The 15,266-nt window shown below is 39.7% G+C and overlaps 1 protein-coding gene across 1 annotated transcript in view; it reads left to right on the forward strand.

The window, feature by feature from the left end:
• The window catches only part of RND3 (Rho family GTPase 3), a 19,812-nt gene extending 5,865 nt beyond the window's left edge, over positions 1 to 13,947 (forward strand). The window contains exons 3-5 of the mRNA XM_058715318.1: positions 7,024 to 7,133; positions 10,342 to 10,476; positions 11,919 to 13,947. Coding sequence (XP_058571301.1) covers positions 7,024 to 7,133; positions 10,342 to 10,476; positions 11,919 to 12,170 — 497 coding nt within the window. The 3' untranslated portion in view covers positions 12,171 to 13,947. The remainder of the gene's footprint in view (positions 1 to 7,023; positions 7,134 to 10,341; positions 10,477 to 11,918) is intronic.
• Positions 13,948 to 15,266: the final 1,319 nt, after the last annotated feature.

Consider the following 15,266-nt stretch of genomic DNA (forward strand, 5'->3'; position numbering starts at 1 on the left):
AAATACTGCTTTACAGAGAAAGAAGTGTTGCAGCAATGTTCGGGATTAGTATGTATTTAGTTCAGAAAAGCAGCTTCAAAATAAATAGTTCATTTGTCCCTTTTCTTGTGATTTGACATGTAAATTAACATAGCAAGACAAGACTTACAGAAATGATTATAAAACCAGTAAATGCTTTTTAGGGTATTCTGTGTGCAGGAATTCTGGTAGAGGCTGTGGGAGCAAGGGAGGGTATATTGCAAAGCAGTTCCTGCCTGCAAGGTAGTAATGGCCTCCTCCTTGGTACTGCAGTCCTTGTTTATAGGAGGGTGAATCTAAAGGTTTGAAAGCTAGATTCACCTCCCAGCAAAAAGATCCAAAGAGTAATTGAGGGCCAAGGGGCCAGCCCAAGCCCCCTGACTCATTCTCACTCATTCTCACTGAAGCCCACCACAATTCCATCCTTATCTCTAGAAGTTGACTCAATTCTTAAGAAGTCTTTAACATCCCTCCCACTTGGAAACATGCCTACACTTAAGGGCTATCAGTGAAAACAAGATTCTGAAAGTTGAAGAATTCTCACTTAACTTGACCTTGTGAGAGAAAGGGAGAGAGAGAATTTACAAAGAAGCCAAAGAAGCACGAGGACTTGTGATGTGAATATCAAGGGACAAATTGCAGAAAACCAGTTAGATCATAAGGTGGTAATGATCCCTACTAACTTAGTGTTTCAAAACCAGGCTCAATGCAGTTTGCACACTGAAACTCTGTAAGAGATGTGGATTAAGGCAAAACAGAGAGCTCTGAATTTGTACGGTGATTTCCAATAAGCAATATATAAAACTACATTTGGAGATTTGTCCACCGTGTATTTTTTTAAAAAAGGCATAAATTCTAAGTCCTTATCTATCTCTAGACCTATTTTTAAATCTCATTTAGTCTGTGTGTCCCCCCCCCCCCCCCCCAATCTTGTTTCTTGCTAAGTTGCACATTTCAGTGAGATATCCAGTTTGGTTATTCTGATGCCACCTGAAATAGCCAGATATTTCCTCATTAATCCAGTTCCTGCATGTAGATATGACACCAAGGACCAGTAGTTTCTCCAATTAGCTCATTGGAGAGCTGGTGGCTATGCCTGCTGAACTGGTAGTACCTTAGCCATTTTCTGATGCCCTTTATATTTTTATTTGTTTTTTAAAAATGTTTATTCATTGAAAGAGAGAGCATGCATGCACAGGCATGAGCAGGGGAGGGGCAGAGATAGAGAGGAAAAGAGAGAATCCCAAGCAGGCTCTGCGCTGTCAGCACAGAAACCAACATGGGGCTTGATCTCACTAACTGTGAGATCATGACCCAAGCCTAAATCAAGAGTCTGACACTTAATAGACTGAGCCACCCAGGTGCCCCAGGTGCCCCTGATGCCCTTTAAACATCTTCTCAGTTACTATATATTGGCAACTTTACTCAGAGACACCCATAACAAAACAGAAATTTCATTGACGTGGATGGAGGGTAAGCTGCCTCAGAAGTTTTAGCAGGTGTTGTATACATTGGTTTTGAAAAATGAGCCTGATGATATAGCATGTGGCAAGGTGGACTTGCTCATGGGCCTCTCCTCCAAGGAATCACACACTTATGTATAATATAAAACACAAAATCTTCAATCTGTTACAGAATGATAATGTAATTTTTAAAATGCCTGTCTACCCTTATCCCTCAAGTTCTGTGACCTCCCATGGTTCTACTTTACATAAAGTATTTTCATTCTTCTATTTTTTAAGTATCTCAATAAGATTAGGAGTTTAAAGTTTAAGCTAAAGCTTTATGTAAAGCTCAAAAATAGCAATCATTTCTACTTCTTTGACCTCTTCTCTAACTATGTAACTGCATTGTCCCCAGAAATTGAGAACATAGATTGTATTTTTGTAGCAACACAGAAATGCCCTCACATTTTCATAAAATCTGTTCATAATTCCTGTTAATCTGAACCTATAAAGAAATAAAGGAAATAGCCTTTCTGGGAATGTTTGCTGCATTTTTACAGGCATGGTGCTTATCCTTCAGACTCCTTGGGAAAATGAATTCAACAGAGTCTTGTACTGAGCCAGACACGAAAGTTCTGCCCAGACTTGATTCACATTCTTGAGATTATTGCTGACTTGAAGCTTTCCCTCTGAGTAGAGACGGCATAGAGGAAATGGAATCTGGTAATAATTGGGCAGATCATATTAACCAAAAGTTAATATGTTTTCTCTGCCAAAATTATACAACATTCCAAATTTTACTGTTCTTGGTAGGGATTTCTTTTTGGGGAAGGGGAAGCTTTTCAATTTCAGGTTCAAGGAAAAGAGTATTTCAATTATGAAATATTCAACTAGAAGGGTTTGCGGTTCTCAAGCTCCTGTAAAGCCTCAGCGTTTGAACTGGTTTTGCAAAAGCTTCCATAAAGCCTCCCTTTTGGGCATGAATCTTCTGACATATACATTTAAGTATGTGCATATATGGTGTGTTCTATCTTTGTGCAAGGATGACTTAAGCAAGCAGGTATGTGTCTGCAGAGTTAGTTTCTGGGTGAGGCATTTGGTGACTATTCTTGGGCTGGAAGTATTGCTGTCACCCAGAATTAATGATCCTGAAGACAAAGATGGTTAGACCTGAAGTTTCAAAAACGTTTTTGGAACTTTGCTGATGTTTGCCAAACTTGAACTCAAGAGAACCCCAAACATGCACTTATTCCAGTTTACCCAGAGCAAAGCCCTCTGACTATATGGGGCGGGGGTGTGTGTGGGGGGGGAGTGGGCACATTTTACACATGTGGCATGGTTGTTTCTTTACAATATAGAGTTTCCTGGAGTTTTCCTTTTGGTGTTCTGATAGGTGATTAGAAAGGACTTTGGAATGGTGCTGTGTGCTTAAGAGTTTCATGTAGTGTAAGAGACATGCAGCATGTGGAAATTCCCATATGCGTGGAGACCATTTCACATGCTGAGAACGAGTTGTATTTGACAAGCAAAGCTTAGACTAACTGAATTAGGCCTGGGAACATTCCTGGATACTGGAGCACCTACCATGTAGGGTGGGTCTAGTTCAGTACTTGACTACATAATGATTGGCGCTCTTCTGTGTGCCATGTTCAGTCCTACACTTACCCTGGAAGCTTTTCACATGCATCTTTTAAATCTATAGACTTTGTTTGTTTGTTTGTTTGTTTGTTTGTTTGTTTTTGTTTTTTGCTGTTTTTTTTTTTTTTTTTTTTTTTTTTTTTTTTTTTTTTTTTTTTGCCGTTTGGCTAGCAGAATGTTTTAAGACTTTTCTGGAGAGATATAGGAGTACGAGGCAGATACTGTCCATTTCATCAGCTTGCTTTCTGCTCCTCACTTTGGTGTCACTTCTGCCTTTCCATGTTGCTTGTCACTTCACAGGGGCATTCCTGGAATTCCTCTTCATTTCTCCTTGGCTGGAGAGTTATCCCCGGATGCCAGTGATTACACCCTGACTCTCCAGCTTTGCTTTTCTCACTTCCTTTGTGTAGTAGCATGGGCTTTATAGATAGGGAAGAATTCAAAGTGCTTAAACACAGAGTGAACACTGTCAAATCACACAGGATTTTTTTTTTTTTTAACTGAAGGTCCTGCTTCGCTGGTGAATTGCTAGATTTTTCCCGGTAGAACAATTCTCTTATAATCCTGTATTGTCTTTTGTCTTTTTTTTTTTCTTTACTACAAATCAATAGAGAAAGGTTTTCTATCCAAAAAAAGTTCTAACCTTACCCTAGCAAAAACTTAATGAAGAAATGGACTTTCTATTTTTAATGCCAAATCACTCTTGTAGTTCGTGGTTGGACAAATTACACCTCTAAGTACTAAATGTGAGGATCAGTTTTATTACCACCTTTGGACACTTGTTGATCTAAAAGTACCGTTCATTAGCAAAAGTAGTAAGACAGGATCAAAGTGTCGTTCCTAATTGGGTCTTGTTAAAGCTCTTTAAAATCACCCTTCTATTTCATCCAGCAAGGAGCTTTACTTCCCATGAAAACCTTTACACACAAATGTATTTTCATTCAAAATACTAAACCAAATAAAAACAAAAGAGGAAACAAACCTCCATAAGAATTTGGTTTCAGTTGCACACTGTTTCATTTTCAGGCCTGGCCACTGTCTATATTTTGCAGATATATGGGCATACCCACTGAGCACAGAAGGCAGCTCACTTGAAAGTAGTGAGCAAGACTGGGGCTCCTGGGTGGCTCAGTCGGTTGAGCGTCCGAGCTCAGCTCAGGTCATGATCTCACAGTCCGTGAGTTCGAGCCCCACGGCAGGCTCTGTGCTCACAGCTCAGAGCCTGGAGCCTGCTTTGGATTCTGTGTCTCCCTCTCTCTCTGCCCTTACCCTGCTCATGCTCTGTCTCTCTGTCTCAGAAATAAATAAAAACATTAAAAAAAAAAAAAAAGAAAGAAAGAAAGAAAGTAGTGAGCAAGAATCTCCACCCTTGACTGAGGGCTGAAGACAAAGCCAGATCCTCCTTGTGTCCATAAAAATGGGTGGGGGAGGCGAACCCAGGACACAACCGGAGGAAGGAGTATTCTCTGCGGTCACCTGGTGACCTAAGTGCTGAAATCATTCCTCTGGAATTTACTGGTAGTCCCGATGTTACTCTATTTTAGCACCTTTGTAATTCTCCGGTTGTCTTTCCTAAAGTTTGTATTTGGGAAAGATGGTCTTTGGGTCTTCCCATTGTTAACACAGAGAACTCTTAGTACAGGGAGATCAGTATACTCTCTGTTACATAGAATACTCTCATCCAGACATAGGTCATGTTCTGAAGGCACCTGGATATGCCTTTCATCCAATTCCAGTTGGCCTGATTGAGGCTGGAAAGTAGCCACAGTGAGATAGTTGTCTTTTGTAATATGAGTGATTTCCAAGAAAGATCTCTGAGGCCCTGTTAGGGTCCTGGCCATCAGAATTGTCAGACAGCTGTACTCTATGAATTTGGGGTCATGTCATATCTTACTAACTTGGAAGAGCAGAGGAAGTCTTTGTGTATGTGTCTGGTATTTGTATACCACTCTGTAATCTGGAATTTTCTGACTGTGCACTTTGAAAAAGATTTCCTAACTTTATTTACAGAAGAAGCTGAGTCAAAGTCTAACTTTGAACACAGAAATGAGAGAGGTTGAGATTGAACTTCACAAAACAAATACAGAAATAACCATTATACCTAGAAACAGTGATAAGCCATCTCATTTCTGATGCCTCTCAAAAATGTTTAAATTAGTGAGTTGTTTGTGAATTATTATCTTGACCTTAAATTTCTTCTAGTGGCTGCAAAAGCAGTCACAACTCATTTTCAGAGACAGTGCCGTTCCAGTATGCCTTAATATCCAGTATGCCTTTAAAAGGACTTGATATTTTTTAACTTTAAACCCTTTAAGCTTTTGAAAAATGCCTTTCAGTTGTCAGTCTCTGTAACACCAGAGTCCTGATTCCAGATGTGTGTAGGGAGCTACTGCAGCTTGTGAAAAATTCTGGTTTAGATTTCTTCTTGGTTCCTAGAACGTTCCCTACTTGGTTGCTTGTAGACACAGCTGTCCTGGAGTTGTCACTGTCCATCCCGAAAGCAGCTGTTGAAAAGGCCACAGAGTTCCTGGGGTTGCATAGTGAATGCCAGATGCACCCTAACCACAGTAACTTCTAGGTCTCAAGAGCAGCCTCCTGAAGAATGTTGTTTTGATAGAATTGTAAAAGATTATTTTAAAAGCTTCTTTATAGTCTTTCTCTCCTCCTGACTTTGACTACCGAGGTTTTGATTTATCAGGGGACAACATGTCATGTTTTTCTGCTAGAAACGGAGAGTGATGTCAAAATGAAATTGGGTTTCAAAAAAACTTTGGTAGCTTAGATTTTCTTCTTCTCCTCTGGAGTCAAATACCTATATATGTAAAATGATTTTTCATGCTATGCTTGTAAAATGGTAGTATACTGAAAATGATTTTAAAAAATAACATTGGCAAGCTGTATTTAATTTTGTAGTCACACCATTGTACAATAAATAATTGACTTCATGTAATTGCTCATCCTTTGGGATTCTAAAAGAAATAGAAATTCTTCTAAACAATGAGACATTTCTGTGGTTAAATTAATTGGCTGGCAACTTGAATCTTTTGGGTGCCCTGGATTTAACTCAGGCCGAGACCCCTGCATCATGCCTCAGTGTCACTCTCAGAGATGGAACTGTGTAGAAAAGTGACATGGCCAATATGGCATTTATTACATTCTTCGGTTGTAACAGAAAGAGAGTCCACATAGGGTTTGGGGATAAGTTCAAGTAAGCAAGCGCACAAATCAGTGGCTCATCCAAACGTGTAACTGAGATAGGGTGACTCTGTGTTTACTGCAGTTCTCTTTTCAGAGCTGGCCCTTCCCTCCCTCCCCCACTCATCCCATCCGATTACCAGAGAGATCTTGAGTTCTTGTCTCTTTCCCAAGAAGTAGCTCCATTTACGGTGCTTGCTACCACTCAGCTTGTAATAGCAACAATACAACCATAACCATAGTTGAGACTTACCAGTCCCTTACTAAATCCCAGTCATTGCCTGGGTTCATTTAATCCCAGGTGTAGGTATTGTTGTCATCTTCATTTTAGGATGGAGAATCAGAGACACAAAGCCCTAAATGTGCCTTGCCCCCCTCCTTCAGTGATGGAGGTAGATTTGCACCCCAGGCCACCTGACTCCCATGCTTCTACTCTACACTTCACCCAGGTGCCTTCGGGGACCCTGAACCATACAGATTTCAGCCTAAAGTCCTTGCTCCTCCCCTTGAATTTAAGACAGATGCCAGTGAGGCCTCCTTATCTTCTGGTAGAAATGAATATACTACCACTGGGCTGTTGCTTGTTTGCATTCTTCTCTAAGAATTTGAGACGGTGGGAATAGAGCCATGTGATATTCAGGGGGTTTAACTCAAAAGGGTAGAGTTAGTAGATGACAAATAAATGGGATTTTTATCTGAAAATGTGTGTTTCTTTGTTTCTTCTCAGGTTCTCCTTACTATGACAATGTTCGGCCTCTCTCTTACCCAGATTCAGATGCCGTGCTGATTTGCTTTGACATCAGTAGACCAGAGACTCTGGACAGTGTGCTAAAAAAGGCAAGTGCTGGAGACAATGGCACAGTTCGGTGCTGGCCCATCTGTAAAACAGAGACGGGGGTTGGCTGGGGGAGCTCAAACACTCCAGTTAATACTTTGCTGTATATTTTGTAATTAAAATGCTGTAAACAACACTCTCATACTACAGCAGCGTTTCTACACACATATGTCAAAGTTTTGACCATGAACCTGCTTAAAATTTTCTTTCATTTTTAGAAAGTACATGCCCTTTAAAGAGCTTCTGTCTTTACCCTTTGGGCGAAAATGGTGCAGCCAAAAATATTAATATTCGATTACTCTCAAGCATGTGTTTCTTTTTCCATCCTTCATTTCTCCTATAGATTGTGCCTTAGTTTACAGGTTTACATTTGACCTCAGTTCATATATTGAAATAAATGTAATAATAGCTGTTTTGGTAAAGAAGCTGTGCTTTGGTTATGATGTTATTTATTAGAAATAGTACTGTTAAAGGAGGAGTGGAGGTGTGTTTTCAGACATTAGACAAGGTGAAGAGTGATCAGATAGATATCTGAGAGTGATAAAAACAGTAGTTGTAAACATGCTATAGAGAACACATTTGGTTTCTGGAGGTTCATAGGTTCTGTAGGTGGAGAAGGGACCTGAGCAAGCTCGGGCTGGAACCAGGGAGAGGTCAGGAGGAAGGGAGCCTGTTGTAGGATGGATCGTAAGTCCTAGGGAGGCCAATGGGGGAGAGGAGTGTTTCTGGGCTGCCACCAACCTAGGACTAAGCCCCTGGCTGGTCACAGAAGGCGTACGCTTGTCCATGGATGAGCGTGTATTTGCCACTCTCTGTTTTCTCAGTCCTGGCCTGAGTGCTGTGAGGTTTCAGAGTCAGAGCCTTCTGTAGATCACCTGCCTCTTCTCCATGCACTAAGGCTACGACAAAGGCCGTGGTTGAGAGCAAGGTAATGTGTTTGTATTTTGTGTGTTTTTATTAGTTTACATTCCCCTATTATGTTTGACTGCTCATCTTGGATGTCATTATGAAATGAGGATTTGAAGGTGATTTATTCCCCCCCTCACCTCGGTCTCTTTACCAAACATGACAAACACAGTTAGTTAGCTCAATGAAATAAGAATTTCTTGAAATATCAAAGGCTCTTTTTACTCCTTTCAATTTTGAGTAATGTGTTATCTAACACAAATAATGCTAATGTTTGTCAGATTCAGGCAGAAATGCACCTTTCCTATCTTCAGTGCTTGTAAACAATTGCTAGACATGCAGAAGGAAACCAAAGTCATTACACCGCTGAAGAGCAACATAACGACATGTCTACTGCTTGTCTGTAGATCAAAGAGATTGCTTATTTACTGGAGGTTTTACTTGATGTAGTATCAGGTTGTGCATAATTTATGATCAAAAGCCTTGCTCTTATTTTATTTTGCTTTTGTCTTCTAAGACCTAATGAATAGTGACTTTGGCCTTAGAGATATTAATGAATGTGTTTTACATTTGTGTGAAGTTTAAGGTTCGTGATAACCCGTGCAGTGGTTTGTCTTGATTAATTGAGTCTTTAAGTCCTCGAATATCAAAGAGTTTAGAGTGTCATAAAGCAGGATAGATCTTTTTTTCTTTTTCAATTCATCTTGCAGTTCGAACTCCAGTGTCATCTAGCAAATGGTAGATGCTTCTAAATAACTCTGGAAGGAAGGGAGGAGAGAAGGAGGGATTTGGTAGAAAAATTAGGCTCTTGTGGAAAGCATGTTTGTACCTTTTTGTCTGCCCAAAGTACACCTCTAGATCTGGAGATGTCCCCTTTAGTGGTCTTTTAAATGACTCTGGCAGGATGTCCTTCTTATCTAGTATTATATACATGACTTTGTCAACCCTGCTCTTGGGTGGATTCCACAGCTATGTCTTTCTTTCTTTCTTTCTTTCTTTCTTTCTTTCTTTCTTTCTTTCTTTCTTTCTTTCTTTTTAATGTTTATTTATTTGTGTTTGTGTGTGAAAGAGAGAGAGAGAGAGAGGGAGACAGGGCGTGCGTGGAGGAGGAGCAGAGAGAGAGGGAGACAGAGAATCTGAAGCAGGCTCCAGGCTCTGAGCTGTCAGCACAGAGCCCGACTCAGGCCTCAAACCCATGAACCGTGAGATCGTGACCTAAACCGAAGTCGGATGCTTAACCGACTGAGCCACCCAGGCACCCCCACAGCTATGTCTTAATCATCTTTGTAACGACCACAGTACTTAGTAGATCACTTAATGTGTACTTGTGTGTGTGGGCTGGGAGAGCCAGCCTGGTTCCTGATCTTGGCTTTCCATTCCCCCGTCCCCAGGAGCCAGAGCTCTCCTGGGAACACTCTGAATCCCTGTCTCCCATCATGATGGTCATCTGAAGCTTGAGGAAATGAAACCACACAAAGTCAGCTGTTCACTCTTTAAGAGGACAACTGGAATTCCCTCCTAGGCATTTCTGGAGGCTCTAATAAGTCTTGTCAGGTCACGAAAACAGCTAGCCAAATTGGACTAAATTGAAATATGAAATAATTTATACAATTTAAAACTAACTCAAGGGCATATCAGCTATAGGACCAGAGGCCTTCCCGATAGCCTAGAGGTGGGCCTTTGTAAACTTCATGATCTGTGTTGATTCAGTCACTTGAATGGAAGTTCCTTAAAGGTAGGCCATTCTGTTTATTAACGCTGTCTCCAGTCCCTGAAATCTCACTGGAAATGTTGGCACATGGTGGCTGTTCAGCCTTTCTTGGTGGGATTTGTGAATGCATACCTGTGCTTGTGTTGGCTCTGCCTTGTTCTCAACCTTCCAGGCTGGGAAGTACCAGCTCAACATATCTGAGGATACAGTCATGTGTTAGAATATATAATTATTCCTAAGGCACTTTTATCCTTCAGAGATACCCCAATAATTAAGAAATTATTGGAGCTACCTTCTGACATCACCCAACAAGTTTCTTGCTTAGGGATAGGTAGTGAGTCACAGAGAGGGAGAAGAGATAATAACATACATAAGTGTGCCTTAATGAATCCACTTTAAAAAGTAGTAAAACTTAATAATCTACTCGAAAGATACAGGCAAGTTTGCTTCTTCATCTGAAGTGACATTTTCTTTCAAATGTTCTTTTTGAGTCTCCATTTCCGACGTCCGCCAGTGGAGGAATTGTTTGCTGATATATAGATGCCGGCACTATGCTAATTTTTCATCTTACTTCTCTCTTCCCACACCCTCAGTGGAAAGGTGAAATCCAGGAGTTTTGCCCCAACACCAAAATGCTGCTGGTTGGCTGCAAATCTGACCTTCGGACAGATGTTAGTACATTAGTAGAGCTCTCGAATCACAGACAGACACCAGTGTCATATGATCAGGTATGTATGTTGTCAGTGTATAAATGTGGATTTCAGAAAGGGTGACAAAAGTGGAACATCACTCATTATAAATAAAGGAAAGAGTAGCTGCTTTTCTAAAGGCTCCACCAGTAGTCAGCTCCAGGTTAAAAACCCTTGAGTAAGGTGCGTTCTGAGTCCCATGTGTCCAGGTGGACCATCTGAAAACACAGAGGAAAGAGCTGGCATTCTTTGTCCTCATGCCTCCTACAGCGAGCATCTAAGCCCCTCATGACAGCTGATAGCTCAGACTGTGAAGACCGCAAAGTGATCTGGGGCAGGGTGCAGCTGAGATTTTGATGGTACCTTGATGCTGGACCCTCTCAAAAAGCGTTCCAATATTTGTTTAGTAGTTTACTTTACGAGGATTAGATAAGGATATGTGTGTGCATCAATAAGATGAGTTTGGAAAACATCTTTTAAAATGAGAAATGCTCTGTCATTCAGTAGGGTAATCACATGATATTTGGTTACTGAGTATATAAACAGTGGATCATATTCTACCCTTTGTATACCTCTGCAGCTCTTCCTGGGTTTAAAGTTACATGGATCTAAGAGAAAATGTGGTCAAATCAGTAATACTCTGTGAGAGAGGTCATCTTACTTTACACTCAGCAGAACAATAAAATACTTAAGAAGGACATTGCCAGTAAAGTAGAACACTGCATAAAACTGTCTTTTAGAGAGTCATCATTTCTGTGGGCATCTCCCCCAAGTATCTAGAAAGAATTTGTTTCAGAACCTCATTCTCTGAAAACTTAACAACCAGATTCTAAAGAGAGTTCATGTTGAAATAGCTAGAATTTTCCTTAGTGTTCATCATTTTAAATACCGTAGTCATGTTTGTCTTACACGTGCAATTAATAAAAATCTAGTTACTTAAAGAAGTCATTTTGATGAACACATGCTTATTACTGTGTTCCCTGGTTGTCTGTCCGGTCCATGTTTAGAAATTCTGTATTTTGTGTTTCCCAAAGTTATAGGTCTCATAACAGTGTTATTCATTTCCTCAGTTTATTTTGGCCCTGAGACATAATCACATACATTTCAAATTTGATTCTAAATTCCACCCCTTACCCTTGTTTTTTATGCAGCCTATTGACTAGTTTTGAGCACCATTTAGACTCAAGAAAAATCAGGCTTTCATACCTCTGGGAAGTCAAGCACTGTCTACTGAGTGATGATAACTGAACATTTTAAGACCGAGTCTTGACTGAAAATATTTATGAAATAATACGTTATAATTTATTACAAAAGAATGCATTTTAAAAACTGGAGGGTTTTTTTTGCAGCAACACTTGGAAAACACAGCTCACATATTTGAAATGTTTTGCAATGCATTATTTTTCTGTGGTATTAGGAAGATACTTTATAACTTTCCCAAGGACTTATTGCTGATTGCAATCCATTCTTTTGCTTCTCAGGGGGCAAATATGGCCAAACAGATTGGAGCAGCCACTTACATTGAATGCTCAGCTTTACAGTCAGAAAATAGTGTCAGAGACATTTTTCACGTTGCCACCTTGGCATGTGTAAACAAGACAAATAAAAACGTTAAGCGGAACAAATCACAGAGGGCCACAAAGCGGATCTCACACATGCCCAGCAGACCAGAACTCTCTGCAGTTGCTACGGACTTACGAAAAGACAAAGCGAAGAGTTGCACTGTGATGTGAATCTCTGTCTCTTTAATGAGGACAAGGAAGTCTAGTGTAAAAAACACAAACAACAAAACAGAAAGGTGAAGTCTGAATGAAGTGCACAGCCAAAGTCACGTATTCTGGAGGCTTAGGAGGTGTTTGGAAAGATGCTCATCTTTTTGGAATCCTGTCCTTAGGTTCGGCATGTAGAACAGGCAGTCCAGTGAATACGTTGAAGAGTGTTGAAGTGTGACTTGAAAAATATGCCAAAAAAGAGAGATTCAAATGGGCTAGAAGTAGATAAAGAGGAACGAGAGGACCTCCAAGAAGAAGAATCACGTTCTGAATGGTGCTTGCGTTTTTGTTTTCTTTGTTACAATCTCTTCATGGATCTCTACTTTGATTTAATTTTTAAATGTTTTAATCTCCTTTACAAAAAGTATATATTAATATACCGTCCTCACTGGGGAACTGGCACTGTGACCTTAGCGTTTAGTTTTCTAGAGGATGTGATCTAATTTCCTCCTAGCTCATCATTAAAATGGAAATTGTATCAGGACCCATGGGATATCCAGAGGAAAAGTTTGTAAGGCTTTGAAATCTTGCCTTCCTGAAGATAGCTGAGCGAGATGGTTCTAAAGAAAGGCTTTTGGAGTCTTGCAAGATATGCAGACCAGCACCACAAAGATCAAATAGATCAAATAGAAAAAAGGTGTCCGTTTTTATGCAGTCTGATGGTTCTGTTCATCATTGTGATTGTCATTAAAAAGTGGTAAATTGCTCAATGTAATATTTTTGTGCGCTGTTTAGAAAAGAGGGTGTGTGATTTCTTTTGCCATCATTGATGAAAGTGCAAAGTCAAATGAGAGGTGTCTTGGTTTGATGTCATAAAATGATCCAAGGGGGGAAAATATCTAAAATGTAGGTACTCTTTTCCCCTGAAGAGATAATGAAGGAATAGTAGCAGAAAGCACAGTTTGTGAGTAAAGCTGTCTGGAATTAAGTTACCAAAAGTACAAAGCAAAAGGCCTATTATTTTGGGATGAAGCTCCAAAGTTGACAGCATCTGATATCTCTTGGTTTATTTCACTTTCTTTAAAAGAACATCTCTAAGAGAAGGACCTTCTTACCTAAGCTTTAGAGAATCCTTAGAAGAAAAGTGTGATGTCAGTCCTGACACTACACTAGGGCAATTCCATAGAGTGATTGCTTACCCAGATTCCTCACTTAACCAGATTCAGCCAAGGCCGGTGTTCAATACTTGATTGCTGTTGTTCCGTAAAATAATCAGCATTTAAAATAGTTTACAGATATTTTTTGACCAGTTCCTTTTAGAACTTCTTTCAGAGAAGAAACCAGATCTGACCTGTTTATTGTTGGCGCTTGTTGAAAACGAGCTTTCTTTCCAGTGATAAAGCTTCATTTTTGAAGTGTTGAAGCTGTGCTCCCATTAAATTGTAGCAGAAGAGGAGATTAAGGTAATTACAACATTCAGTCCTTTGTCTTACAAGCACTTTGTTTTGTCTCTGCAAGAAAATACCATTCCAGTCATTTCCCACGAAATACAGACATTTTACCAACATAATATGCTTTGATTGATGCAGCGTTATGCTTTGGGCAGTATTACAAAATAGCTGGCAAGTGCTTTCTGTATTTAAATATTGTAAAAAGAAAATAAGTTATAACTGTTATAAAGCAGAACTTGCGTTGCATTTTTTTAAATGTTGAAGTCACTTTGTATGTTTGGTCAATGTTTCCGCAGTATTTATTAAAACATACTTTTGTTTTTCTTTCAAATAAAAAAGTAACCATGTCTTTGTCTAAATATGATTTGTCCTTTATTATCTACTTCCTGGTTTAGCTGTTTGGTTTTGTTCTTTAATGGAGATGATGAGAGCATCCAGCCTCACGTTTTCTAAACTAGTAAGCTTTGGAAGTTTTTGATTCTTTCTGGTGGTGGAAGTTTCTTGGGCAAAAGCTAAATCTGCGTAGATAAGAGGTTTTTCATAACAATTTCAAATCACAAGAAGAAAATGGAGTATTACCAGACTAAGTGGTTCGATCATAGAAAAAGAGCTACGATACTGCATAAGATTAAAAAACATGGAAAAAAAATTTTTAATGATAAAAGATATGGAACTCTTTAGTAATGAGACAGTGTGAGGTAGTCTCAGGTCACACGTTTAATTCTGCTTATGAGCTGTGTTTGCTTTCTTGCCCTTTGTCCCCCAACCCATCCCTCACTTCCAGCCTCAGTCCCTAACCCAGCCATCCACCTTGGATTGCATGTTTTTGTTCAGAGGTCAGTAGGGTAGATGACCCAGGACCTAGCTATTAACAACAATTACAGGGAAGGGGGGAAAAGAGGACAAGAAAAACTGCCCTTGTTGATGGCAGCATCTCTAAATAACACAGGGAGACAATATGAGCTTCTCCAGGGACTTGAAAGATGTAAGCATGGAATAGCATGGAACCAAGAGTGGCCTGGGTCTCCATAAATCTAGTTGGTTCAAAGTCTTTAGCTAAAACTCTCACACATGAGTTCTACATAAACATCCAAAGATATTCCATGTAGGACTTCAAAACTCAGCTTTCTGTACAGCTGAGTCACTTCATATGAAAACTGCATCCTTGTGGCTTTTTAAAAAATGGCTTTAGCAATCTTTGGGGTATAGTTCCTTGGAAATAATTCTCAGAAGCACCAACCAAGGGGAAAACCAGAGGGGCTGGCATGAGTGAACAAATGAAAGAGCATTGACATAATAGGATAGCCTTAGAAAAAAGATTTAAAAAGAATTACCAAAAATGTAACTCATTCTTGTCAGTAAGCAGTAAAGGAAATAAAAGTACTTTCCTAATCCTTGGTGTTGAGTAACTTTTAGGCTTAATATCTAAATCAGGCTTGTGAGAAACTTGTTTCTCAACATCGACTGGCACAGAAAAAAAAAAAAAAGAAAGGAAGAAAGAAAGAAAGAAAGAAAAAGAAAAAAACAGCTAAGGTTCTGCTGACCTTGGCAGTATTTTATAGATTGTACAGTAATATTTCCCTCTAGTGAATTGTTCTTTTCCAGCGGCTTTAATTTGTTAAACCAAAAAGAAAAAAACTTTGTCTTCAGCCCTGGGCATGTATGC

The sequence above is a fragment of the Neofelis nebulosa genome, chromosome 2, assembly GCF_028018385.1.
Source record: "Neofelis nebulosa isolate mNeoNeb1 chromosome 2, mNeoNeb1.pri, whole genome shotgun sequence".
Lineage (NCBI taxonomy): Eukaryota > Metazoa > Chordata > Mammalia > Carnivora > Felidae > Neofelis > Neofelis nebulosa.